General features: G+C 41.6%; 2 protein-coding genes across 2 annotated transcripts; both read left to right on the forward strand.

The window, feature by feature from the left end:
- The first annotated feature begins 1,020 nt into the window (after positions 1-1,020).
- Positions 1,021-7,631, forward strand: eno1b (enolase 1b, (alpha)). Its single transcript, XM_012872758.3, has 11 exons — positions 1,021-1,217; positions 1,775-1,870; positions 3,295-3,353; positions 3,435-3,504; positions 3,733-3,866; positions 3,964-4,186; positions 4,418-4,615; positions 5,750-5,951; positions 6,138-6,246; positions 6,369-6,427; positions 7,311-7,631. The coding sequence occupies exons 1-11, from the start codon at positions 1,133-1,135 to the stop codon at positions 7,378-7,380; spliced, it is 1,305 nt and encodes a 434-aa protein (XP_012728212.1). The 5' UTR covers positions 1,021-1,132; the 3' UTR covers positions 7,381-7,631.
- A 3,326-nt stretch (positions 7,632-10,957) lies between these two features.
- rereb (arginine-glutamic acid dipeptide (RE) repeats b) lies at positions 10,958-25,806 on the forward strand. The gene is made up of 17 exons (XM_036151283.1): positions 10,958-11,254; positions 12,105-12,153; positions 13,740-13,864; positions 14,269-14,368; positions 14,454-14,552; positions 15,069-15,149; positions 15,253-15,406; positions 16,661-16,747; positions 16,829-17,022; positions 17,165-17,323; positions 17,561-17,671; positions 20,278-21,392; positions 21,934-22,138; positions 22,243-22,945; positions 23,021-23,161; positions 23,240-23,414; positions 24,833-25,806. Exons 1-17 carry the CDS (start codon positions 11,229-11,231, stop codon positions 24,864-24,866), a joined length of 3,558 nt encoding a protein of 1,185 aa, XP_036007176.1. The 5' UTR covers positions 10,958-11,228; the 3' UTR covers positions 24,867-25,806.
- Positions 25,807-26,048: the final 242 nt, after the last annotated feature.

Genomic DNA, 26,048 nt, shown 5'->3' on the forward strand with positions numbered 1-26,048 from the left:
TGCATTCAGCCAAATGCAATGACTGGGTGCAAAAGCCTACTGAGTAAAAGGTCAGAGCATTCAGAGCCACTAACATATTAAAATGAAAGTAAAATACATGACTAATTAAAGAAAAACACGTGTTGTGTTGGATCAAACAATTCCCATTTAAGATTATTAAATTTGAAAATCTCATTGTCAGTAAATGATAAAAAGTGTCCATTTGCAACAGCCCCACTCACTGGAGTGCCAGATATGTGCCATTCTTGAACTGTAGTCAGGGAGTCACACAAAATTATTCTAACGGCCACCGGGAATTAGACGCATTACACAACTGGCTATTCCTCCCCAAACCATGACAGAGCCTCTGCTGGGTTTTACAGATGATTTTAGGGACCATTCCTGTTAGCTACATCTTTACTGACCCGCTCCATACGTGAAAAGGTCTTAGCCAGAAATTGAAAACATGAATCTACGTTTTACTTTATGCTGCTAATAGATCTCGGAGCAATTCCAGTTTAATTTTAATCCCTGCATAAAGTTTCAAAAATTAAAATGAGCTGGAAGAAAGTAGAGGAATCACCTCAAACACAAATGTCTCTTACATTTTAATTTAATTTTTTTTTTTTCTGAAGGACATGACTTTAAATTTGTATATCTGCAGTAGTTGAATGTCAGGCCTTTGTTTTCTTCCTTTTGTCTGGTTGGCTGGTTTTTATGAATGACATTTTACTCAAAACTCATCGTGAAATGCATCTTGTAGTCTCTCTCTGCTTGCCTGTGTGGTTTATTTGGGGAAGTAATAAATGCGGATATAGCGAAACAATATTTGCGAAATGGCTTCGCAGTGACAGAATTACTGTTTGAAGCTGTCATGGCGACTTTTCTGAAATTCAGATCTGTAAAACCTCGGCTTGCTAACTATAACCACACTCTTATCTCTTCTCTGGCAGATGCACTAAGTTTATTATCCTGCCACCCATGTGACTCATCAGCTGAGCAAGCCTAATCCAATTAAAGTAGCAGCTCGCCTGTTGGCTCTCCTAAGCTTGCAGCTAGGTCAGGATATTTTCGAGTACTCCAGCAGCAGTAGAGTGTGAAGGTACAAGTATCAACAAGTAGACCTGTGTCTTGTCTTCAGGTGTGTATCACCATGTCCATCATCAAGATCCACGCCAGAGAGATCTTTGATTCTCGTGGAAACCCCACTGTGGAGGTCGATCTGTACACTGACAATGGTAGGCCTGCACATTTAACTTCATCGTGTTTCAGCTCCTGCATCTGAAAATGTCAATTGAATTGACCTTATAGTGTTAAATTATACTTTAAAGTTTGGTGTCTTCCCCCTTTCTCTCCCACTGTTAAGGTGATTTCCCCACAGTACTTAAATTACTTTACCAATAAATTGCTGGCAAAGCTTTCAAGAAAAGCTGGTAAATGATGGCTTTGTGTTGCACTGTTGTAAACTCTTAACCTTTGGGAAATACTGCAAAGAAATTTGGAAACAATGAAAAAGACAATGACTCCACACAACTGTTCGTTTCTGGTGACTAAGCAGTTGTCATATATGATATGATAGTAGCTGCTTGCCTTTATATCATATTGCTGATCGGGCTTATTTTATAGATGCTGTCAACATTGGTACACTGTAACATCCACCTATTTAACTTGATTACAATAATAATGCTGTTTACTGACAATTTTGAAAATCCCCTGGAATAAAGGCTTTTTTGAGTGTTTTACTCAAAGTGTTAGGTGAACATCGTTGTGTTTTGCTCCTCTTGATCTTTTCCAGGCTTGTTTCGAGCTGCTGTTCCCAGCGGTGCTTCCACTGGGATCTATGAAGCTCTGGAGCTGAGAGACAATGACAAGTCTCGCTACCTGGGGAAAGGTCTGTGTGTTGCCGTTTTCCTTTAATGTCGGAAATAATTGTTTGATTTTTTTTATATATACTTTCAAATATCAACAGGCTTTATTGCCCTTATAGTTATTACTTTTTTCTTTTTCTTGTATCTGTGTGCTCTCTCTGATTCGTATCCTTTGTTTTCTTTCCTTGTTTGACAGACAAAGGGATTTTAATGAGCCTCATGTGCCAGTGCTTTTTGAAGTAAAGACAGTGTTTGCACACCATTTTCACAACAGAAGTCACACACACACACACACACACACACACATATATATATATATATATATATATATATATATATATATATATATATATATATATATATATATATATATATATATATATATATATATATATATAAATCCTGACTCCCAAGTGATGGCAGGGGATAAAAGGAAGCCCTTTCATCGGTATACCAATCAACTTCTTAGAGACATAATATTTGGTAATTCTAAAGGCATTAAGCCCTTTAACTGAATAAAATTCAGTTTTAACTCAGAACAAGTTTGTAATAATTCACAGATCTAGATTAGTTCAAGCCAGTGGGACGTCTCCCTTTAGAAGAATGGCTAAAAACAAACAGCAGCAGCTGCTGCAGAACCCCTTTTCTCTGTTTAACTTAAAACCAAGCAATGATGAACGATCCTTGGCCGTTTGGATCACTTTAACTGGACTTCGACCCAGTGCAGGTGGTAAGAGACAGAAGGACTCTAGCAAAAAATAACATCTCTGTTGGACAATGTCTCCCACCCCATGAACAAAGCTGTTGCAGAACAGGAAAGCTCCTTCAGAGCTGCAACAAAAGAGCATTATCACAGATCCTTCCTCCCAGCAGCTTTTAGACTTAATAACCATCACTGCTCGCAACACACTTAATGGGTGTTTGCATCCCAGCTTTTTTGCACAGGCTTTTTTTTTTGTAATTAGTGTGTTGTTGTTTATGCACGAATTCTCATGCACATTTTGTAAATTTGTTGAATCACCCTACTCAGCTGCACATTCCTTCTGAACATGCTATTTTTGATAACTGTACCGTATTTGTTCTTTTGTTTTCCATTATCGTCTAGTCTCTGTGCTGCACCGTGGTGCAGTTGGTAGCACTGCTGACTTGCAATAAATAAGGTCCTGGGTTTAAATCCAGTCTAAAACTGGGGTCTGTCTGCATGGAGTTTGCATGTTCTCCCTGTACATGAGTGGGTTCTCTCCGGATACTCTGGGTTCCTCAATCAGTCAGAAAGCATGACTTAGGTTAATTAGCATCTTTAATGAGTGCATATGTGCATGGCTGTTTGTCCTGTGTGGAGCTATATTGCTACGACTGGCAACATGTCCATTTTGCATGTGTTTTTTTATAATCTGACTGACTTGTGCATTATGTAGTGAGATAGTAACTAACTTCTTCATTGCAGGCGTCTCCCAGGCGGTAGATCACATTAATTCAACTATTGGCCCTGCGCTTGTCAGTGAGGTAAGACAGCAGTTATCTCTCTGTTTTTTGTTTTTTCTTCTTTGATGTAAATTAAATGCGTTATACTTCCTGTTTCCTCAGGATGTATCTGTGGTCGAGCAGGAGAAAATTGACCAGATGATGATCGATTTGGACGGCACAGAGAACAAATGTAAGAAATCATCTCCATTTGACTTAATCTATCACAAATTTTGCAAATCGACTTGTTTTCACTCTGTTTTTTTTAGTTTTAAACTGTATATTGTCAAGGGAGAACACCACATGAAGCGAATGCAATTATATTTGTGGATTCAATTCTTGTATTTTGTCGTCTTGCTGCCTTGATATTGATTAACCCTCTAAATGCAGGCATCTGATTAAACTTCTTCATTGATTGTAGCCAAGTTTGGAGCAAACGCCATCCTTGGTGTTTCTCTGGCTGTTTGTAAAGCCGGCGCTGCAGAAAAAGGCGTTCCCTTGTACCGCCACATTGCCGACCTGGCAGGGAACCCTGAGGTCATCTTGCCTGTGCCGGTGAGATTTCTCATCAAAGAACAAACACCCTTCAGGAGTTCCCTCTTATTCAGTTAACAACATGCTTCATATCTCCTATCTGCACTTCCACCACCAGGCCTTCAACGTAATCAACGGTGGCTCTCATGCTGGCAACAAGCTCGCCATGCAAGAGTTCATGATCCTCCCCATCGGTGCCAGCACCTTCAAAGAAGCCATGCGCATCGGAGCAGAGGTTTACCACAACCTGAAAAATGTCATCAAGAAGAAATATGGGCAGGATGCCACAAATGTAGGCGATGAAGGTGGCTTTGCTCCAAACATATTGGAAAATAAGGAGGGTATGCATTCTTTTGATTTTCCTATCCTAAGAGGTTTTTGACAAAGTGCATCTGCAGACACGTGTGACTGAAGTAGGTTTAGATTAAATTCAGCTCCCTGTAGACTTTCTATCGAATACAAGAAAACAGCTGTTTAATAGCAAATGCAACAGAAAAGTCACAACAAGAAGTTAGCCATGACATGTTTTTATTTCTTCTTTATGCGCTTGCACTTGCTGTTGGACCCTGAAGCTCTGGAGCTCCTGAAGGAGGCCATTGCCAAAGCCGGCTACACAGAGGAGGTCGTGATCGGCATGGACGTGGCTGCGTCAGAGTTCTACAGGGACGGAAAATACGACCTGGACTTCAAGTCGCCTGACGACCCGAGCCGCTACATCACCCCCGACGAGCTTGCTGATCTCTACAGGAGCTTTGTCAAGGATTATCCAGGTATACATCTTTTTACACATTGTTTAGCACCAAGAGAGCAGGACACATTAAGTTCATAAACGGTAGGATGACTGAGGGTACGCAGTGACATGCAAAAATGTTCATGGCCTTTGAACATATTGTTTCATCAGTTTGTTTTTCTTAATAAATGAAACAGGTGTCCCTCCAAAGAGAAGAAGATATGGTAAAAGGAAAACTGATCTTGAAAAAAATAGTTTATCTGTTTTTTATTTATATTTTAATGATGATTCTCAATATGCAATCGAAAAATCTTTATTGACATCACCACCTATGTGTGTTGGAGGTATGAATAATTTTGAGTTTAACTGTAATTACATCAATAGTGTCTCCACAGTGTTCAACTTTGTGTAATAGTGTATTGTTATCACTGGTGGGTATCATATGAATTTCCGGGATAAAAGATAAAAAAAATAATTACTCTTTGTGGAAGTAAAATAAATTAAAACATCTTTAGTAAGGCAAATAAAACCTTCAAACATGAAATCATTCACCGCATTGTAAATTACACAAAAGTTTCACTTAACTGAAGAAAACAGTCAAAAACAATATATGAAAATGCCATTTTGCTTTTTACGAACTGATTAACAGCCATTATGCCTGTGCAAATTCTCAGTTATCCGGATCATCGCAGAAGCATACAGGCTTAAGTCGGAGCTAAGGGGACTTTTATTTCTTTTTATAAAAATTTTTTTGTCACCTATCCAGGAGTCTTTGTCAATTCTGGTGGCTCGCACTTGAACGAAAAGTCCAGTTTCCTCCAATTTAAACCTGTTTGCAACAGCCATTATATGTTTTAGCAGCACCAAAAATAACTGCAGTCATTCAGCTGGGTGTGCCCTCATTATACTTCCCACTGATATGATGGCCACTGAACTAAATAATAAATAAATAATCTTTTTCATGACAAATTTTTTTTTTTTGTCAGTAATACTTTTTCAGCATTTAGATGTCTTTTGTAGTAATTGGTTGATACTAACTTTAGAGCAATCAAATTCCCCAAACCCTTCAAACCTTGAATGTCAGTATTAAAATAGGTTTCTTAGCTTAAGGACCTGGGTTTTTTTGTACTATTCCACGGTATCTCATGAAAATCTGTTTAAACCGTTTCTTCAGTGGTCTCCATTGAGGATCCGTTTGACCAGGACGACTGGGCTGCCTGGACCAACTTCACCGAGAGCACAGACATCCAGGTGGTTGGAGATGATTTAACTGTGACGAATCCCAGCCGCATCTGCAAGGCGGTGGAGGAGAAGGCCTGCAACTGTCTGCTGCTCAAAGTCAATCAAATTGGAACGGTTACAGAGTCGATGAAGGCGTGAGTCAACATCAGCTCACCACCAGAGCTCTTAGTTGGGATAATATGCATGTCCCATTTGGCACACAAATTCAGGGCGTCACAACCAGAGAAGCAAAAGATACAACAAAAACACACACAAAAGAAAAAGGTCAGATTCCAGTATGTTGGTGATGTTTCAGTGAAATGTCTCATTGAACCCTGCAGGTGCAAGATGGCCCAGGAGAGCGGCTGGGGCGTGATGGTAAGTCACCGCTCTGGGGAAACTGAGGACACCTTCATAGCCGATCTAGTGGTCGGGTTGTGCACCGGACAGGTAATATATAACGTTATGTTCATGCATTCAATTAACATACCTTCATGCAAGCACATTATGTGCATAATCAGTTTTGGAGAAGATAAATAATTTACCGGCTTAAATGTTTTAATCACACCCAGATCAAGACGGGGGCTCCTTGTCGTTCTGAACGTTTGGCTAAATACAACCAGATTCTGAGGTGAGTTTTAGCTTCATGAAAAAAAGCCTAATGATTTTTGTTATTTGGTCAAAATAAATCCTCTCAGTATTTTCTTTCGCAATAGTGATTGTTTACCACTGCAATGAACAGAAAAAACTTTCTAAATGCAGTACCTTGCAAGTATATTCACAGCCCTTAAACATCTTTACAACCTCATCGCTCTGTGCTTTCCATTGGTATTTGATGTGACACAGAGTGATTGCATATTTGTGAAGTGGAAAGACAAATAAAATCCACTGCAACCAACTGTCTTCAGAAGTTACTGAATCTGCAAAGAGACCAGATGTGTGGGATTACTTCTCAGTATACATCATCAAACACGTGGAAGAAGGTGTCTGGTCAGAGGAGACCAAAATAAAACAGGTTTTTACCTTCTTGTACAGCATTATATGAGGAGGAAACCTGACATTGCACATCATCCTTAACACACGATCCTTACTGTGAAACCTGGTGGTGGAAGGCCTCATGTAGTTGAATGCTGTTCTCCAGCTGGGACTAAACACCTGTTAGAGGCTAAAAAAGGCTTGAGCCTAGGGAGGAGGTTCACCTCCCAGTAGCACAATAATCATAATCATGCAGCCAGAGCCAAGCTTGAGCTATTTTCCAAAGAATGATTGGCAAGAATTTCACTCCAGAGTTATGCATTGCTTTATGTTGGTCAATCTCATAAAAGACACTTAAGACTGCAGTTGGAAAATGAAGAATCAAGGGCAATGGATACATTTGCAAGGCCCTGCATCTTATCATTTAGGATATTTAACATACTGAAAATGAACAGTACAGTTTGCACTACAAGTTCAAAACTGTTTTAATGTCTGCTGCACTGAAACAACCTGATTTTTCCTCTCCCCCTCTCTGGCAGAATTGAGGAGGAGTTGGGGGACAAAGCTCAGTTTGCTGGGAAAAACTTCAGGAATCCTGTGATTGAGTGAATGAGGCGAATACTTGTGTATCGGGGGACACAGATTTGTGTGGACACCTTACTACAAATAATTAGACATGTAGAAGTCCTTCTATCAGTAAATAGAAACGATCAGAAACTGTAAGTCTTCACAGTCATGAGATCTGAATAGATAATTTTAAACATGATGATAGCACCTTATTGTTTTCACCACAAACACATGCACTTTGGAGATGAAGGTAATAAAGTTTTGTTTGTGAAAATAAACTATTATGAAATGTCTGTTTTGTGTGTCCTGTTTCTCCTTTTAGCATGGAGGGTTTCAATGCATGTGGGTGCAGTTAGCATTGTTGTCGCACAGCAAGACTGTCCTGAGCTCAAGTCCCAGCGGAGGCCTTCCAGTGTGAATATGTGTTAACTAGAGTGTCCACATGTTGGCTGGCAATGTTTCAAGGGTCAACCCTTCTTACCTCTGTGCAAATGGATGGATGGATGGATGGATGGATGGATGGATGGATGGATGGATGGTGTAAAGACATAATTTCATGAAGTTACTACTGTGAGAACAATCAAGTAACAAGGTGGAAGTGCAGGGGTCCTTGGTTGTTTTGCAGATTGCTAAGATCTGAACACCCAGCAGTCAGTGAGTTAACTATGAACTTTATATGGTTCAGTTTAGGATACAGTTCAAGCTGTCGTTTGTTTTTAAAGCTTCTAATGGCCTTGCACCTCCCTATGTTTCTGAACTTTTGAAAACCCACCAACCCCGCAGAACTCTACAGTCTGCCGACAAATATCTGCTGGAGGTGCCTCGCTCTAGGTGCAAGAAGTGTGTCATTGTCTGCTGCTGGGTCAACAGCCTGGAATAGTCTTCCCTTTCAGCTGTGCGCCATCTCTGACCTGGTCTTGTTCAAAGACAAACCTAAGACCCATTTATTTAAAAAGGCTTTTGATGTTTAACTTTTAGTACTTTTATACTCTTTTGTCTTTTTATTGAGGTTATATTTTAACTAGCACTGTTCTTTTGTCCTCAGTATTGATTTGTTTTGTTTTGTAAAGCATTTTGGTCAGTGCTAGGTTTTGTTGCAAAGGTGCTATATAAGGAAAGTGTATTATTATTTATTATTAACTTTTATTTTATGCAAAAAAGTACCTATCTGTAAATCAACAAATGGATGGGTGAAAAAGCAAGAAACATATTTCTAAGACCACATTCTTATTCTGATCCGTCAAAACGAAGCTGTAGTGGCTGTGGGTAATATGCTGCTGGGGAAAGTCTACTGTTTTTGTTTTGTTTTTTGTATTGATTAACCTTTTTAGATTTATTTTCAGCACATGTTTTTAGAACTAAGCTATGTGGTTTGCTTCATTCTAAAAAGTTGGTTAAAAATAAACAACACGGCTTGGTTCAAAATTTAGTTTTAAAACGCTGAAAGCTGTTGTAGAGTGAGATATGTCTTAAAATCAGTGGCAGGTAATTAATTTTGGCCTTTCAGGACGGATGTATGTTTTTGCCAAATAAGATTAAGCACCAGATGAACATGATTTAACATGCCACAACGTTGCAGTGTTGGACAAACACTTGCCAGTGCAGCAGCAACTTGTTTCCAAATGGCAGAGAGAGCATGTACGTCTCTGCTGATTTTAGCCAATAGGATCCTCTGCTGGTCAAAGAGAAATGCAGCAATGAAAAGAATTTCATTGTTGAAGAATGGAGCAGAGAAATGACAGCAGTCCCTGCATGAAACCGGCACCATAATGTGCTATTTTTCTGTGTATGAAGCACTAAATGTATGATTACACTGTGTAACGACCCAGCTCAGAGACAATGAAAGAAGAATAAAACATTTGTGGAAGAAACAACAGGGTGTTTCCTGTCAGGCTGATTATTCCTGCTTGTCAGGACCTGCAAGGCAGCATACATAAAAAAAAAATAAAAAAAAATAAAAAAAACATGACTGAATAAGGAAGGGAAATTACAACAGCAGCATACAACACACAAAAAAAAAAAACAAAAAAAAAAAAAAACGATACCAGCTCATGGAGAGGATTTTATTGGCTGTGCAGTTATGCCCTCCACAAATCTGAAATTTGGCTCTGCACTAAACAACAAACCAACATGATGTAATTGTAGCAAAATTCGGTTCTGTATAGTATTGACTTTGAAGAAGTTGAATACAAATGCATAAAATAACTTTATTTATATTTGTAAATCATTTTCTTTTACTTGACAATTATGAATCACTTACTGGAGCTTAATCACATAAAATACAGTTTGCTTTTTTGGTTATAATGTGACTAATTGTAAATAAAAGAAAAGATAAAGAAGTACTGACAATTTTGCAAGGCACTGCAAAGTGCCTGGCAGTCTTTATATCTAAACATAAGTTGCCGATTTTAAAGACAGCTAGGTGTGGCTTATATCTGTTGATGTTAAAGTCTCGAAGACAGCAAAGACAATTATCTGAACAACTTTTCAGTATACAAACAATAAAAAAAACACTGATTCCATATGAAGTTAGACAGAACTGGGTTTTAATACTTGTCTCAATTTAAAGTGGAGCAATGGCATGAAAGCATTGAAAATGCTATTTTCCATGTGCTATCCTTATTAGAATAAAAGTCTTATAAATCTCCAACTGTGTTCTAAACCATCTCTGTTCAGTGAAGAATAATCCATTTGATATCTGACCCGGCTAAACAAGCTAGAATTTAAATAGAAATGGATCCACTTTGGACTTCTCAAAAAAAAAATAAAAAAAAAAATAAAAATGCTATTACCATTTAATTAAAACAAAATTGCAAGCTATAACTCATATTCCAGTTCCAACTTCACAGTAATTAAGGGATAACTTTTATTATTTTATTAAAGAAAAGGTTTACCCATGGCCAGGCCCGTATTAAGACAATGTGGTGCCCCTGGGCACTGTACCTCAAAGCCCCCCCCCCCCCCCCCCCCCCCTTACCCGTGCTGTCCTCCGGTCAAAAACATCAGACATAATCAAGGGGACTTCTGTAATATAATTTACTATTTACTAACTTACACAACTACATGTAGGCATATGAGCAGTGAGCAATGTTCAAATATCTCATTTTAAAATAAAAAAAATCTTGATTTATTTATCATTTATTATTATTGTGACATCAGTCTTCACAAAACGAATAATGTATGGTCTTTCAACAATTTCTGCCCCCTGGGCACTGGCCCACTGGCCCTTATGGATAATCCGGCCCTGCCCATGGCGCCCCCTAGGGTTTGCCGCCCTGGGCAGGGAGCCATACCTTGTATGTCATGTAGTGCTGCAGCTGATAGGATACAAAGCAATTTAAAAAAATAATAATAATATATATATGTTCCCAAACTTTTAAGCGAATTTGTCTTTTTTTTGTCTTAAAATAAAATAAAGTGTAATAACATATTTGTATCAGCACCACAGTTATTACACGGGTAACAAGTGCCTGGCAGTGAACGCCGTCGTATTCGTGGTAGGAATGTCTTGCGTAACAACGTAAGAGACTGCAACAGCGCGCGCACAGTATGATAAGCTGTTAAGATTCATGGCTGACTGTGCAGCAGCAGCAGCGGCGGCAGCGACGAAGCCCAGCATGCCTGCGGCACATGCTCAGTTATGTACATCCAGATAATATGTGAACGCTATGCTGTGGCTGCTGAGGTCACTGCACTGAAAAAAAAACAAAAAACAGAACGAGTCTCTACACTACACCGCCTCCATTTTGAATAGCCATGTAATTGGGGATTCGCACAGTTGGTGTGCGTGTTTGTGCGTGTGTGTATATGTGTGTGTGTATGTGTGCGTGTTTCTCGCCCACTGTGCTGCGTAGTGTCAACAAGCCACAACCAACCAAACATCCGTCGACATGGACGACCTGTTCAGTCCGCGCAGGTAACTTCGCTAACTTGTCAGCCGCGTTGCGTTCGCGGCCAGCGCGTGTTTGAGGCTCCTTCCGGTGTCCGGCGGCGTTACTTTGAGGGCCGTTCGTGTTTAATAGCCGGAGTGTCAGTGGTCACGAAGTTCGTGTGTGGCTAACAAGCTAGACCCTGTTAGCAGCTAGCGCGGCTCCCGCTGTGGAAAACGCCTCCCCTGCTCGCATTACCGCGACTAACACTTATTTCTCCGGGCGTTGTTTGAATCGTTCTGCTGTTCAACACTTGTTTGAGCATTTGGCGAAGCAGCTGCGTAATTTCACCTTGAGGTTAAGCGCCCGTATCGGCGCGGCTCGGTGCTAATGTACATTAAACGTGTTATGTCGGCTAACCCCTTCGGGTTTTATTACTGATTGCGCACTGTATAGCTGCTGTTTTGTTATGAAACGGACACGCGGGGCTGCCGTACTGCCAACCTGTTAAGATCTGCGGAACAGCACACACTGTCCCCGTAATGGTGACCGTAAAAAATTTAGCAGCTTATGCGTGATTGATTGACAGTGTTTTGCAGCCGCTGTGGAGTCGGATTTCATTCACGTAATAGAAGCAACTGTGAGCTGAGATTGGATCGCGGGAGCGGAGGGGCGGGATGATGATGATCTGTGGCTGAAATCAGTGCAAGGCGACGGGAGGGAAGCCTCAGATGATGATACAGGAGGCGCAGATCACACAGTCTGTCTGCATACTGTATAATAATTGGCTCTACTGTAGTAGAGCAGAAACATTCGGTTTCCTGCCCATGCCTTTGCTTAAAAAAAACGTATTTTGTATGCTAAAATAAAAAATATATATATGTATTTTTATTTCAGGAGCCTGAACAGCACACAAGGTGAAATCAGAGTGGGACCAAGTCATCAGGTAAATCTTCAAATGCTTTTTAAAAGCACAGCATTTATATATTTTAAAAAAAGGTGCAAAACATTTTAGGAACAAGAATATTTAAAACCACACTTGGAGGCCTCAACATTTGCAGGTGCATTTCATTACTAATGTACCATTGTACTAACTAACCTTTACAACCAGCAAATTTGCTCAGATATTAACACTAGCATACGCCATATTGTACTTTGCAAAAGTGTTAATACTGCCTTCAATTTTTTTTTTTTCATGTTTTGTAACGTTACAACCACAAACCTTGGCGGGTTTTATTGGGATTCCATTGTATATCCCAATGTAGAGTATAGCTAAGACGATGATTTTCAATAATTTCTTACAAAAGAAAGTGTAGAGTGCAGTTGCATGAAGTCCCCCTTTTGAGCAAATCCTTTTGCAGAGCTACTTGTCGGTGAAATTACGGCTGCAAATCCTTTTATGTGTGTCTCCACCGGCTTTGCATGTCTGGAGACTCAAACCTTTTCCCATTCTTTGCCAAATACTGTCAGATTGTTGGGCAGCGTCCATGGAGAGCATTCAAGTCTTGTCACAGATCCTCGACCAGATTTATGCCCAAACTTCAACTAGAGCATTCTCACACATGAATATGTTTTGACTTTGTAGTCCTGGCTGGATGTTTTGGGTCACTGAAAGGGAAACTTCTGTCCCAGATTAAAGTCTCTAACAGGTTTTCCTCCTGGATTTTCGGGTATTTGGCTCCAACCGTTTTCCCTCCCCTTCAGAAGACTAGCATCTCCACAGCATGATGCCGCCACCACCGTGTTTGACAGTGTGTTCGGGGTTATGTGCGGTGTTAGTTTTCCACCACATTAAGCGTTTTGCATGCATGTCATTCCTCCACATTTTTTGCTTTGTCCCCTAACTTGTGTGTGTGGTAAACAGAATATCCTTTGGCTCTCTTTGAACAGCGCTGTCCAGATTTCTGCAGTGAAATATTAGTAGTTGCCCGTTCAACAGATTTTCCCACCTGAGCTCTACATCTCTGTAGCTCCTCCAGAGTTACCACAGGCGTCATGGCTGCTTCCCAAGATGAAAACTTTGAATTTTCTTATGGGACTATTCATCCCCTCTTTCCTGGGAGCACCTCGAGATCTGTCAAAGTTAGCAGGAGAGCGTAGCCGAGGAAAGAGACGTCTGGGTTTCTCTCAATGACCCATCCTTGCATAAGCAGAAATCAATGGATGAATGGACTCTAGGTTTGTTCCACAGAACAAAAAAAAGCCTATTTGGTTAATTGGCAATTCTAAATCAGCCATATGTGTGAGCGTATGTGCCAATGTGACACCTTTCCAGTTCACTACAAACATCCTGTTAGAGAACTATGTAGTGAAGGTAAATAGGTCCACGATTGCATGCCGTCTGATTAAGTCCAGTTTACCCCACAGTCCATTCTCATGTTTATCCAATGCAGTCAGACACAAACTCAGGAAATGTTGCAAGAACACCTTTTGCTATTTTCTGTTTGTTTTTGAAAGGTCAATTTTTTTTCAGAGTTTTATTGGCTTTGAGCCATCTGAGCTCTTTGAGTTCACTCTCTCTGTTTCCTGCAGGCCAAGCTCCCAGAGTTGCAGCCGCGGCCCGCACCCGGCGCACAGACACAGACGGAGAATGAGGAGCTCATGTGGACACCTGGAGTCAATGACTGTGACCTCCTCATGTACCTCAGAGCAGCCAGGTCGGTCACTCACTGTACCGCACCTTATTACCGTTATGTTTGATGGAATAAACCTAAGATGAATCTTTGAGAACAATAAATTAACTGATGAATGATTAAAACACATCCTGAAAAACTAATTTCCGGTCATATGTAATTATTTTCACCCTGTTAAATTTTTATGCAGTGGGTTGCTTATTCCTCTTTATTGCTTTTGCTTTATTTGTTTAATTGATATAAACAGTTACGTAAATAGATGTGTAACTGGTTGTAGGTGGAGCAAGGAATTAATAATTTTGTGTCCGTCATTTTGCAAATGCTCTTCAAAGTGTTTTACCACAGTATCTAAATGCTTCATCATTATTATTTTGTTTTAAATATGTAAATATATGTGATTTTTTTTTTTTTTTTTTTTTTTTTTTTAGGAGCATGGCAGCGTTTGCAGGGATGTGTGATGGTGGATCCACAGAAGATGGATGTTTGGCGGCGTCCCGAGACGATACAACTCTGAACGCTCTCAACATGGTGGGCAGCAAAACTTGAATTGTTTAAATTTAAAAGGAACAGTTTGAAGGCAGTGATGTTGACATTTTTCCCATCTCAACTTTAGCTTCATGCAAGCCATTATGATGCAGCCAAAGCTCTGCAGCGTCTGGTCAAGAGGCCGCTACCCAAGCTGATTGAAAAATGCTGGTCAGAAGATGATGTGGTGAGATGACTGTTTGAAATGCTTCAGTTCTGCAGATTTCTTCCAGAGTGTCTTTCTAGTAGTGTGAACAAGCAACTTGATTGATGTGAAAAAGCTTTAATTTAGGGATACTGAGCATTTTAATATTCACTATAGCCATCAAACTCTGACTCTGCATGTCAGAGTAGCAAGTCAGCTTGGAGATTTCCTGAAAGTGACGAGTAAGGAACTAAAACTCCTTGTTAGATACTTTTTAACTAGAATTTCAGACTTGTTTGACTACTAGATGACAATTAAATTGAGATACAACGAATAAGATTAGCTTCATTGGACAGGGATGTATTATTATTCAAAGTATGCCGGCACAGACAATAGGAGCAAGACACTTGTACCTCCTAAACAGTGTTTTAGAGGCAGGGTTATCATAAGAATCAGCTCAATATTATTTCAGTTCAGTTATGTGATTCATTAAGGAAGTAAAAACTATTGTATTCTTAGAAATCCTTTACTCATATTTTTTTTTTTTTTGTCTTACAGAAGCGCTTCATCAAAGGTCTGAGACAATATGGAAAGAATTTCTTTCGGATCCGGAAAGACTTTCTCCCCAGCAAAAAGACTGTAAGCATGTGTTTTTTTTTGTGGCATATATTGGATGCTTTCCCACAGTTATTGAAATAAAATAATTACAATGTTTTGTTGAACATGTGGGTTTTTTCATTAGGGAGAGCTGATCACATTTTATTACCACTGGAAGAAAACCCCAGAGGCTGCGGGAACCAGAGCTTACCGACAGCAACGTCGGCAGCCGTCCTCTCGTAAAGCAAAGACTCGATCCACGGCAGCCACGGTCAACCCTCCATCTCGAAATTATTCAGGTCAGACTCACTTTTTCTTATACAGTGCCGGTGAAATGTTTGCATACATTAATCATGGGCATTAAGTTAAGGGCCTTTGAAGATGCATTTGAACGCTGTTGCCTTTTTTGCAAGGATTACACAATAAGCGGCTGCAGTTATTTTTAAAACTATTTGTTGTGTGTTTCCTCTGATCCACACAGTCAAAACATACACAGAGGGTCATAAATATACATCCACGTCCATTTAAATTGGCTAAATGTCCTTTAGGTGGTTCCGGAGAAACCACACACTTGATGTTTTCATCAACAAGATTCTGACATAACCGTGGTTGGATATTTGACTACTTTTCTTATCAGAACTGGCAATATTTATTAATTAAAACTAGTTGTTTTTTAAGCACATAGAATCCACCAAGGCTCAAGGCTGTCGTAAACTGAAAGACTGGAAGTTGAACCACAAGTGTCCCCGATCACAGTGCCGATCAAGAAAGAAGTACCTGCTTCAAAACCAACACCTTAAAGAAATTTGCAGCTGTCATAGTGCAACACAGACGGCTTCAGGAGAGAAGTTTTACTCTTAAACAAGACAAAGATTGAGCTATTTGGCTACAATCATAATTAGTTTGTTCATAGGAGTCAAGGTGAGGCCTTAAACTAAGAACAGCATGCCAGCTGTCAACAGTGGTGGTGGCAGCATCATGCTGAGTCTGTTTTGCTGTCAGTGGTTACGGGTGTATTTTACAAAGTAGACAAAATTGGTTTTGGGAGTGGATGAAGCAAGCTTCTGAAATGGCCCTGACCTCAACCCTGTAAAACTAGGTTGTGCTTAAAATTATTGAAATTAACTGTATTAAAAACTTTTATACGAAGAGTGATTAAATACCCGGCAAGAACTATGCCGAGACCTTGTTAACGGCTCCAAAAATTTGTTGTTACTCTGCAATTTAGTTTGAAAAATTAAACTAAATGTTGGAGAAGTTGTGTGTCTAAATATTTGGGCCTGTATGAATAAGTTTGACGTGTTTTGAACAGAGAATATTCACTGTAACTTCATAGTTGCGAACCAAATTCTATTTTTTAACACTCATTAAAGTAGTTTGTTGTGTCATCCTTCTACCCTGGTTCAAATGTGTTTTGAAAAATCCCCAAATCTATTACGAATGTATGCTATCTTCTCACCAATTCTCTATGTAATGCTTTTCTGTTGAATAGAAATGTACACATTTGTTCAGAAAATGCATCAATTTATACAACGGCCATTTGTCTTGTGCAGTTGAAGCCAGTTCTGCCAGTGAGGACGATGTTGACAGTGAAGACAGCGAACAGGACGCAAAGAGTTGCAGCCACTGTGGAACAACAAGTAGGTTTTGTTTTAGCGAAGAGAAGAGCTTTAAATAGCCCCTGAAATGTAGATCTAAAGCAATTTTTTTTTATTTTCCAGCTTCTAAGGATTGGCACCAGGTCGGGAGGGACAACGCTCTGCTCTGCTCGACGTGCCGCACGTACGAAAACAAACACGGATGTTTGCCGCCCGCTCCTAAATCTGCCAACGCTTCCTTTATGTTCAAGCCTGTTAAAGTGGAAGAAGAGGGGAACAGCAAGCACGGCATGAGGACTCGGCAGAGCAGAGCGCCTGTAAGCGTTCGTCTTCATAATAACTCGCTATTAAAACAGAAAACCAGACAAGTTACATTTTATGATTTAAAAAAAAAAAAAAATACAGTAATACAGGGAACGAATGTGTAATAAATAATCACTGTTGGCTGTGTTATTACAGCAGTTGTCATCGTTAAGAAGTGGCCTCAGAAGGTTCACGGGTTCTCCGAGCACGGAGGATTCCCAGTCCAGCAACCAGACCTTCCCGACCGGAGGAATCTCTAATTCCTTAAGATCCTCCGCGGATCATAAGAATGACTCCACAAAGAAAATAAACAAGGCAAGCAGCATGTACTCAAAACTAAATGAGGAATAATCCTTGCATACCTATCTTAAAATATAGATAAGGTAATGAAACTATGTTGGAGTGTCGGAGTTTAAACTTTGGTCATCATGTTTTTGAAGACATATACAGGTCACCTTTACACGTGATTAATCTGAAAAGGGGAAGGTTTAATGACAAGAGGAATCCTGGATAAGACTTGTGTAATCGTGTGTAAATTTGCTTTTTGTGCAGAAGATAAAAGAGGAGGTAACGGCGCCAAAGACAGCAAAACGTGTGCGGGAGAGTCCTGCTCTGGAGTCTGACGAACCTGAAAAAGCGACACCTAAAAGGCCAAAGACACAGGTAAAAGATGGCCACCAGTAAATTCTGTAGAGCACAGAACACGGCATGTCAGGGACCGCGTGTACCAAGACCTGCGTGGATTTCCTGCTAAACACTGTGGATGTTTCAATCCAGAAGACTGAGCCAAAAAAATCCATATGTATGAATCTGTATAAGGAGGCAAGCACATTTGCTTAAATGTGGTGCAAAAAAAGGGATACCAGACCCCCCTCCCCCCCATTTAAATATGGAATACCACTTGTGATTCTCCTCTGGCTGCATGACTACACAGAGGGAAAAGAGGAAATTCATGGAATGTGAGTTTGGAGATGCTCCTAAATTCAATTAAAAAATACTTCATTAATCCAAAGTGAAAATTAAGTAAATTAAATGAGGAGATTCAGACCCAGCAGCCAACTACTTCTGCTTTTTGTACAAATCAGATATCTGTTAATGTTGTACACCACTTATTTAGACTGTATGCACACACTGCAGCTGTGCTGGACTGGGGCAAAAAATGTGGTATTTAAACTAGATGTATTCACTAAACTACAGTAAACACAGAGGCACTCAGGGGCTTGGTGGATTGCCTTGAATCTGTAGGTCAACCAGATAAAAGCAAAAAGTCACTCAGTTCAACCACCGATAAGAAGTCATGCTACAAAGACCCGGCAATGTCTTCACAGCGGCCCATGAGATGAATGTCGGAGGTGTTTAATGTTTTAATGATCAATTGAATTTTCTCACTAAAACAAACCCCATCCCACACCGTGCCATCGTCAAAGTAAACGAGTTATGCAAGACTGGAGTTCAGGGAGTTTAGTTGCAAAGTTTTCCAGGTCTGGATAAATGAGGAAACACAGAGAATCTGCGGTATTTCATAGCATCCACCCATCAGTCTGTCCGCCCATCCTTCTTGTCTTCTTCCTCATGTCCTATTTTTCTTCCACTCTTCCTTGTGCCCTTGCTTCTTTCTCTAAATACACATTTCCTGCATTTGTGTGTTTGCAATAATACAGTCATATTCACTAAATTAGAACATGCATTTCCATGAGGCTTGTTTGTCAGATTAATAGTTCCTTTAAAAAAACAACAAACCTTTAAATCAGTATTAAACATACTTTTTATTAGGGCCCCCATTTCGGCATGAAAAATGTTGCTTATTGGTCTGATGCAATTTTCTACTTTTAAATGCTTTGTTTTTTATTAGCCAGAGGTGGAAAAATATCATAACTAACAGAAATAAAGGCTTTAAAACATCATCAGTCCAAGTTAATCTATAGAATGTATTTTCCTTTGTGAATTGGGTTACTGAAATAGATTACTTTTTTAATAATATTCAGATTTATTGAACCTCACTTTATATCTAATAATAACATCAACAATAATAAAATATATTAGAGCCCTTGTAATTATGGGTATTTTCTGCGGCACTTTGCACATTCTTTAAGATAAACGTCTTTTATCACACACATGGCTGTAATTGTTCTCTTCCATCATTGTTTTCACAATAATAACAGCTCTCCAGCATTCCCACCAGGCGTTGTCACTTAATGAGAGAAATATTTGCCAGTGTTGGAGTCGTCATGAGGCTTTGGACATTTTCTACAGGCAGTTCAGAACTGATAAATCCAAACATTTGCATGGAAAAGGGCGCTTATTTGTACGTGTACCCATTCTAAATGAGGCCCCAGACCTTCTACCCTCAAGAACTGCTTTTCTTCAAATACCTTTAAAATTAGAAAAAGATTTCATCTAAACGCTGTCAATTCACATGTCAAAGTTGTCAAATGAGCTTATTTACAAATTCAGGAAGCTTAAAATAAATCATATTTACTCTCAGCTTTAAATAGTGATTAGTGTGTTTAACACTAAACAGGAACTTTATGCAGTTAAATGCAGCTTCAGGCAGAATGTAGTTTTAACTATAAGGATAGTAGGGCTGGGCAATTAATCGATTTAATCGATTAATTCAAGTTTACAAGTTTTTAAGATTTGATTTTTGGAAAACTTGGATTTTATTTTGCCAATGCCTTCATTGGGCTCCCATGAAGAAAATAGCATACAATGCTGACTATATGTTTAAGAAAATATGTTGTAAAAATATTGTTAAAAGGAAGAAGATACACAAACAAAGTTAAGTCTGTTCTTAGCTCATTGTGTAATACCACTAGCAGCAATCATTTAGTTATATTTTCATTCTTTACAACAGCAGGGCCGCCATCTTGTTTCACAATTATCTTTCAGAACTTATATTTAGTTGCACTTTGAGTTCAGGTCAACTCCCAGATGAAAACTTTGACGTAAAAATAAGTTTTAAATTAATTTATTTGTGTGAAACGAAAAGGAGGAAAAAATTGATTAATCAGACTTGGTATAAGAAAATTAGAGATTGTATTTTTAAGCCATATCTCGCAGCCCTAAATGATAGTTTGTTCACATTGTTGGTCCCCCTCTCATCTAAAGAACATGGCAAACCCAACCTGACCTGCTCGCTTCCCAGGTTTGCTTCTGATTGCTTGATCAGCACCTTGTGACCACTTCTGTCCTAGAAGCTGCCAGCTAGTAGGAGATATTGTAATTTTACCACACAGTTCAAAACAAATCAAGTTTGTTTGTTCTTCAAGGATCCACGAGGCGGGTCGCGGTCGGAGGGAGAAGCGGAGGAAGAAAGCTCCTCGGAAAGCCGCAGCGCTCAGGACGACGGCAGCGACACCAAAGACATTGATCAGGACAACCGTAGCTCCTCTCCGAGCATCCCCAGCCCTCAGCAGGGCAACGAGAGCGACTCAGACTCATCCGCCCAGCCCAACGGGGTTCCACCAGAGGCTGCCGCTCCGGCTGCCGCTCTGCCCAGCACGCCGATCCTTCAAGCCGCCTCCTCTCAGGACCCTCCCATTCCTCCTCAACGTCCGCAAAGCATGGCCCCGGCCGATCCAGCTCAGAGCCCCCCTCCATCTTCTTCGGACCCCCCGCAGTCTGCGGCTGCTCAGTCACCCGCCACGGTCGGCTCGGGCTGCCGAGCGCAGCCGGTCTCTGGTCAACGCCCGACCCCGGCACCGCTGGGTCAGGACCCTCCTCTCGCTCCTGCGTTGCACTTTTCGCCTGCTCTCAACTCCACGCAGCTCCTGCAGCCAAACGGCTCGCCGCCTCAGACCCCGCCACGCTCTGTGCCCTTCTTTAGGGACGCCCAGCTCCCGCACCCGCCTCTTACTTGCCCCCAAGTCAAGCCCCCTCCCACAACCCCGATTCCACCCACTCACAAGCAGCTGCCACAGCCACCCGCAGCACCTTTCCCCCAGATGCCCTCCAATCTCCCACCTCCTCCCGCTCTGAAGCCCCTCAACTCTCTCCCCAACCAGCATCCTCCAGGCGCCCCACCTCCTCCTCTGCAGCTCATGCCGCATCCTTTGCCCGCGCACGCGGTTCCATCCCAGCATCCAGTGTCCCCCCAGGTGCAGAACCACCCGGGGAAAAGCATGACCTCTGCCCTCCAAGCAGCCACTCCTTCGCTCCCCGTCACGTCCTCCGCCGCCGGCCCCGTCCCGAACCTGCAGCCGTCCTTCCCACCCCTTCCTCCGAGACCCTCACCGAGCTCTGCTGCAGGAGGGTCACAAGTCCAGATTAAAGAGGAGCCGCTGGATGAGGTGGAGGAGCCCGAGAGCCCGCCGTCTCCTCCCAGGAGCCCCTCACCAGAGCCCACCGTTGTCAACATGGCTAGCCATGCCAGTGAGTCCGCGAGGTACGGCTAAAGTTGTTCCATAAAGAAAAATCATTTTGGTTTTATTTGGGCCTGTTCAATAAAATCCTACTAAAATAAATGTTAACATATTGTGGTTCTAGCACCACAAAATGTGAAAATGTTCACGTTTTGTAAGTTTTAATGTCTTAGAGCAGAGGTGTCAAACTAATTTCTATATGAAGTCATTAAAAGGGCCGCTTGCATGTGTAGAGACGATACTTTTCATTTCATAATTTCATTCCAGTTCACACAGTAGTATAAAAAATGCACAGTAATACAAAAGTAGCACTCTTAGGCCCAGTTTATACAGTTTATCTGCAAAAAAAGTTGATATTGGGGTGAGTTACACTTACAGGAGGCACAGTTTAGCCACTTTAAACACTATAAAAGGATATATGCCTTTTTTTTGGCTCTCGAGGGCCCGATAATTTACCGTGGCGGGCCAGATTTGGCCCGCGGGCCTTGAGTTTGACACCTGTGTCTTAGAGAAACCGATTGATGGCATTCGCTCATGAAAGCCTGTCGTTCTGGTCTCTGTCAGGTTCATTAAACATTTGGATCGTGGCTACAACTCCTGCGCGAGGACGGACCTCTTCTTCACGCCGCTGTCGACCTCCAAGCTGGCCAAGAAACGGGAGGAGGCGGTGGAAAGGTCGAGGAGAGAAGCTGAGCTCAGCGCCCGGCAGGAGCGGGAAAGGGAGAAAGACCGAGAGCGCGAGAGAGAGAGAGAGGCAGACAGGCACTCTGTGAGAGACTCGCTTTAGTTTATTCATTAATTAGTAAACTAAATGGAATTAATTAAACAAAAATATTTCTCTGACTGTTTTTTTTTTTTCTTTCTTCCTCTCAGAGGGCGTCCAGCTCTTCCCACGACAGTCGCATGAGCGAGGTGCAGATGACGGCTCAAATCCACGGGCGGCCCTCCTTCGAGCAACCCCCCACCACTGTGGCCGCCGTGCCCCCTTACATCGGCCCGGACACTCCAGCCATGCGGAGCCTGAATGACTACGCCCGGCCCCACGTCATGTCCCCCTCCAACCGCAACCACCCGTTCTACGTCTCCCTGAGCCCCGGCGACCCCCTGCTGGCCTACCACATGCCCGGCCTGTACAGCACGGACCCCGGCCTCAGAGAGCGGGAGCTGAGGAACTTCAGGGAGCGAGAGCTGCGCGAACGAATGAAGCCCGGCTTCGAGGTCAAACCCCCGGACATGGAGGCCCTGCACCCGTCCGCCAACCACCTGGAGCACTTCGCGCGCCACGGCGCACTCGCTCTCCCCCACATACCCGGGCCTTCGCACCCGTTCGCGCAATTCCATCCGGGGCTGAGCCACCTGGAGCGCGAGAGGCTGGCGCTGGCGGGGCCTCAGATGCGCCCCGAGCTGAGTTACGCCGAGAGGCTCACCGCCGAGCGGCTTCACGCCGAGAGGATGGCGTCCGTGGCGCCTGATCAAGCTGCCCGGCTGCAGATGCTCAACGTGACTCCTCATCATCACCAACACTCTCACATTCACTCCCACCTGCACCTCCACCAGCAGGACCCCCTCGGTCAAGGTGCGGTTGAGTGGTTCGCACTTATCCTGTTTTGAAAGTTTAAAACATTTAATTTCACGTCTGACCCTCTTTCAGGTTCAAGTCCGCATCCTCTGGTGGACCCTCTGGCAACAGGACCACGTTTGGCACGATTCCCCTTCCCCGGTGGCCCAATCCCAAATCCCTTACTCGCCGATCTCCCTCACGATCACGAGATGCTGCGCCATCCACTGTTTGGTTCGTAATCTTGACTTCTTCTGCAACTTTTACTGTGCTGGTTTAAACTGGTTTCTTTTTTTTTTCTTTTTTTTACAGGAGCCGCATATCCACGAGAGCTTCAGGGTCCGATTCCTCACATGTCTGCCTCACATCAGCTCCAGGCCATGCATGCTCAGTCTGCAGAGCTGCAGAGGATGGCCATGGAGCAGCAGTGGCTTCAAGGCCATCATCTGCATGGAGGCCCTCTGCCAAGCCAGGAAGATTATTACAGGTGAGCATTTTTCAACAGATTTTATACCATCAAAACGGCTTGACGTTTGAAGGCCTAATTTATAGGAACTTCTTGCTAAATGAGAATTTACAAAAAAAAATTCTTTATTTCAGTGATTTTATACAGAAAAGTGAAACTATGTCATTATTGAGTCACTACACAAGGAGTTTATTTTAGTACGTTTTAATAGTTACAACCTAACCTGACTCCGCCAGATGGATTTGCTCCGCATATCCATCTGGAAACCTTCCGTTGAAGTAATTTTGGGAAGGGGCGAAAATACTGGTTAGCTGATTGGCCTATGTTGGTGATAGACGGGCCAAATAAACCAATCAGATCAACGAAGCATATGACGTACTAACAGCGACGACGAAAACACAACCACAAGCTCTTGCCGAAACCAGTCGGGAGAAGAGCAAAAACATCTTTTCCTCTGAGAAAAGCCTCCAGAGCAGTGTTTGGCTCTTCTTTCAGTGAAGAAATACTCTAATTCTGATAAAACTTGCTCGATAGCCACGCTAACGCTAGTTTCATCGGCTGAAGCCGCCATGTTCTTTAGACTGAACTGTCGCGCTTCCCGTTGCGTCACACCTCAACCCGCCTCAAAGCCAACGCTGATTGGACGTTCGTTTGGTGAACTGCTCCAAATTTTCTTTAACGGAAAGTAGCCAGACTGATCTGCGAGTGAAACCTTGAAAGCTTGCGAGATCAGGATGGTCTCACGAGGCTAGTTACGACCTTTAGTTTCTCTGAAAATTACAGTATTACATGACATTAATAAAAAGGGATTTTTAATGCAAAAACATTATGTTATAACCATGTTATGGTCTACTACACATTTATTGACACCCTCCATATGGTGAGTAAGCCACAGGAGGTCATCGCTAAAGACGCTGAAAGTTGAGTGGAAGGAAAAGTGTCGTAGAAACACAAGCATCAGATGAGCCTTCTGTATCTTCTTACACTTTTGGCTTTCATGTGACTTCATGCTGGCCTTTAATTGGCTGCTTAAAGATTGTCCTCAGGGCACAGTAAACTGCAGCCGGAGCCAATCGGCACCTTTTTGTGTCATTCTTTATCCAGTCAGATTAATTCAAAGTCACACCACTGGCAGCTTGGATACTGTTATCGGCCCTTTCCTGGTTTCTCTCCTTCTGGTGGGTCGTCTGCTGAGCTGCTGTCAAGTCATCCTTCCTATCCGTGATATTCTCACTTTCTGAAAAAAAAAACATCACTTGAGTTTTCACTAACTGGAAGCCATAAACATCAAAACCAACAGAGGGGAAAGCTTGAAATATATCACTGTGCGTGTAATGAATCTATATATGAGTTTCAGTCATAAAAATGAACTTTATGATGACATGTCAGTTCATTGCTCTGCTACTCTGGCACTAATTTGTCTTTTTTATCTGTTGAAGCCGCCTGAAGAAAGAAGGTGACAAGCCATCTTGAGGTGGTGCATGCTCTGAGCTCCTACAGATCGATACTGTGTACTTTTAACACTCTAAATGTATTTTTGTGTGCTGTCTTTTGTTTGTTTGTGTTGATCGAGTTTAGAAGAATAGTCGTGGAGCACACGGTGCGTTTCGCGTTCTTCTCAGCTAAGAGTTTCCCTAAGAATTTCCTCTAGTTTTATGGTCCAGTTAACGAAGCGTCCCACCGACTGGGGTGAGACTTAAGGCGACAGGTGTCCTCTAACCAACTATTAAACTGTTTCTAATGCAGTCATATGAGTTTGCTAAAGAGTAATGAAAACAGGCCGACTTCGGTGTTGACTTTAAATATCTTTAAATTTCTAATAGAGTTCTTGTACAGAATAATGTTTAAATGTGTGTGGATGATAGTTATGACCTAGCATGACTCACCCATCGGTTTTTCCAACCGAGATAGTAGTACCAAACTGTGTTGTGTTGTTAGGCTTTAAAAAGCACCGTAGGGGACTGGATTTAATCCTAAATAAGGCGAAATGTATCTTTAAATCCTGAATTTTTATATATCGATATATCTTTTCACAGTATAACCGAAGCTCCTTTTTTGAGTCTGTAAATACTACATGTTCACAATAATCTATATGACTGAGTATTATTGATATATCAGTAGATGTTAATACTTGATTCAGCATGAGAACAGTGAAATCCTAAGATAGTGTTTTTAGGGTGTGGTAGCTACTTGGACCAGAACCTGCCTGTCTGTTCACTGACGGACGGTTTTATTTGGAGAATCTATTCACATTGTTTTCCTGAAAATGACCCAGTTGGATGGAAACTAAATCTTAAAACATTTGGGTGGAGTTTTTCTAAGAAATACTGCCTAAATTCAGTATTTATGTGATATATATCAATCTGTAGCCATACCATATTTATTTCAATAAATATTTCTCCAGTTATACCTTTTGCTTGTCTTGTCTTTTTTTCCCCCCAACCCCATAAAGATTCTTCTAAAGTTCATTATTTGTTTGAAGCATGAATAAAATGCAGCTTAAAGACAAATAACTAAAGATATGGCCTTCCTTTTTTAATTCCTCGTCAGCTTTCTACCAAACATTAACATTTTGGGTTCAAAACTGACAAGTATTTGGCTGTTATTGGACAGAAACAAAAAAAAAAAAAACTTTCAGGAACTTCTAGGGAAATG

Source organism: Fundulus heteroclitus, chromosome 20 (assembly GCF_011125445.2).
Source record: "Fundulus heteroclitus isolate FHET01 chromosome 20, MU-UCD_Fhet_4.1, whole genome shotgun sequence".
NCBI classification, from domain to species: Eukaryota; Metazoa; Chordata; class Actinopteri; order Cyprinodontiformes; family Fundulidae; genus Fundulus; species Fundulus heteroclitus.

What these genes read in the sequence shown, in the direction of transcription:
- rereb (XM_036151283.1), top strand. Translation starts at nt 11,229, where the DNA reads ATGGACGACCTGTTCAGTCCGCGCAG. An exon ending in GCTGGTCAGAAGATGATGTG is followed by an intron (nt 14,553 to 15,068) that starts GTGAGATGACTG and finishes TTTGTCTTACAG; the next exon opens with AAGCGCTTCATCAAAGGTCT. An exon ending in CTAAAAGGCCAAAGACACAG is followed by an intron (nt 17,672 to 20,277) that starts GTAAAAGATGGC and finishes TTGTTCTTCAAG; the next exon opens with GATCCACGAGGCGGGTCGCG.
- eno1b (XM_012872758.3), top strand. Translation starts at nt 1,133, where the DNA reads ATGTCCATCATCAAGATCCACGCCAGAGAGATCTTTGATTCTCGTGGA. An exon ending in CTTTGTCAAGGATTATCCAG is followed by an intron (nt 4,616 to 5,749) that starts GTATACATCTTT and finishes CCGTTTCTTCAG; the next exon opens with TGGTCTCCATTGAGGATCCG. An exon ending in GTTACAGAGTCGATGAAGGC is followed by an intron (nt 5,952 to 6,137) that starts GTGAGTCAACAT and finishes TGAACCCTGCAG; the next exon opens with GTGCAAGATGGCCCAGGAGA.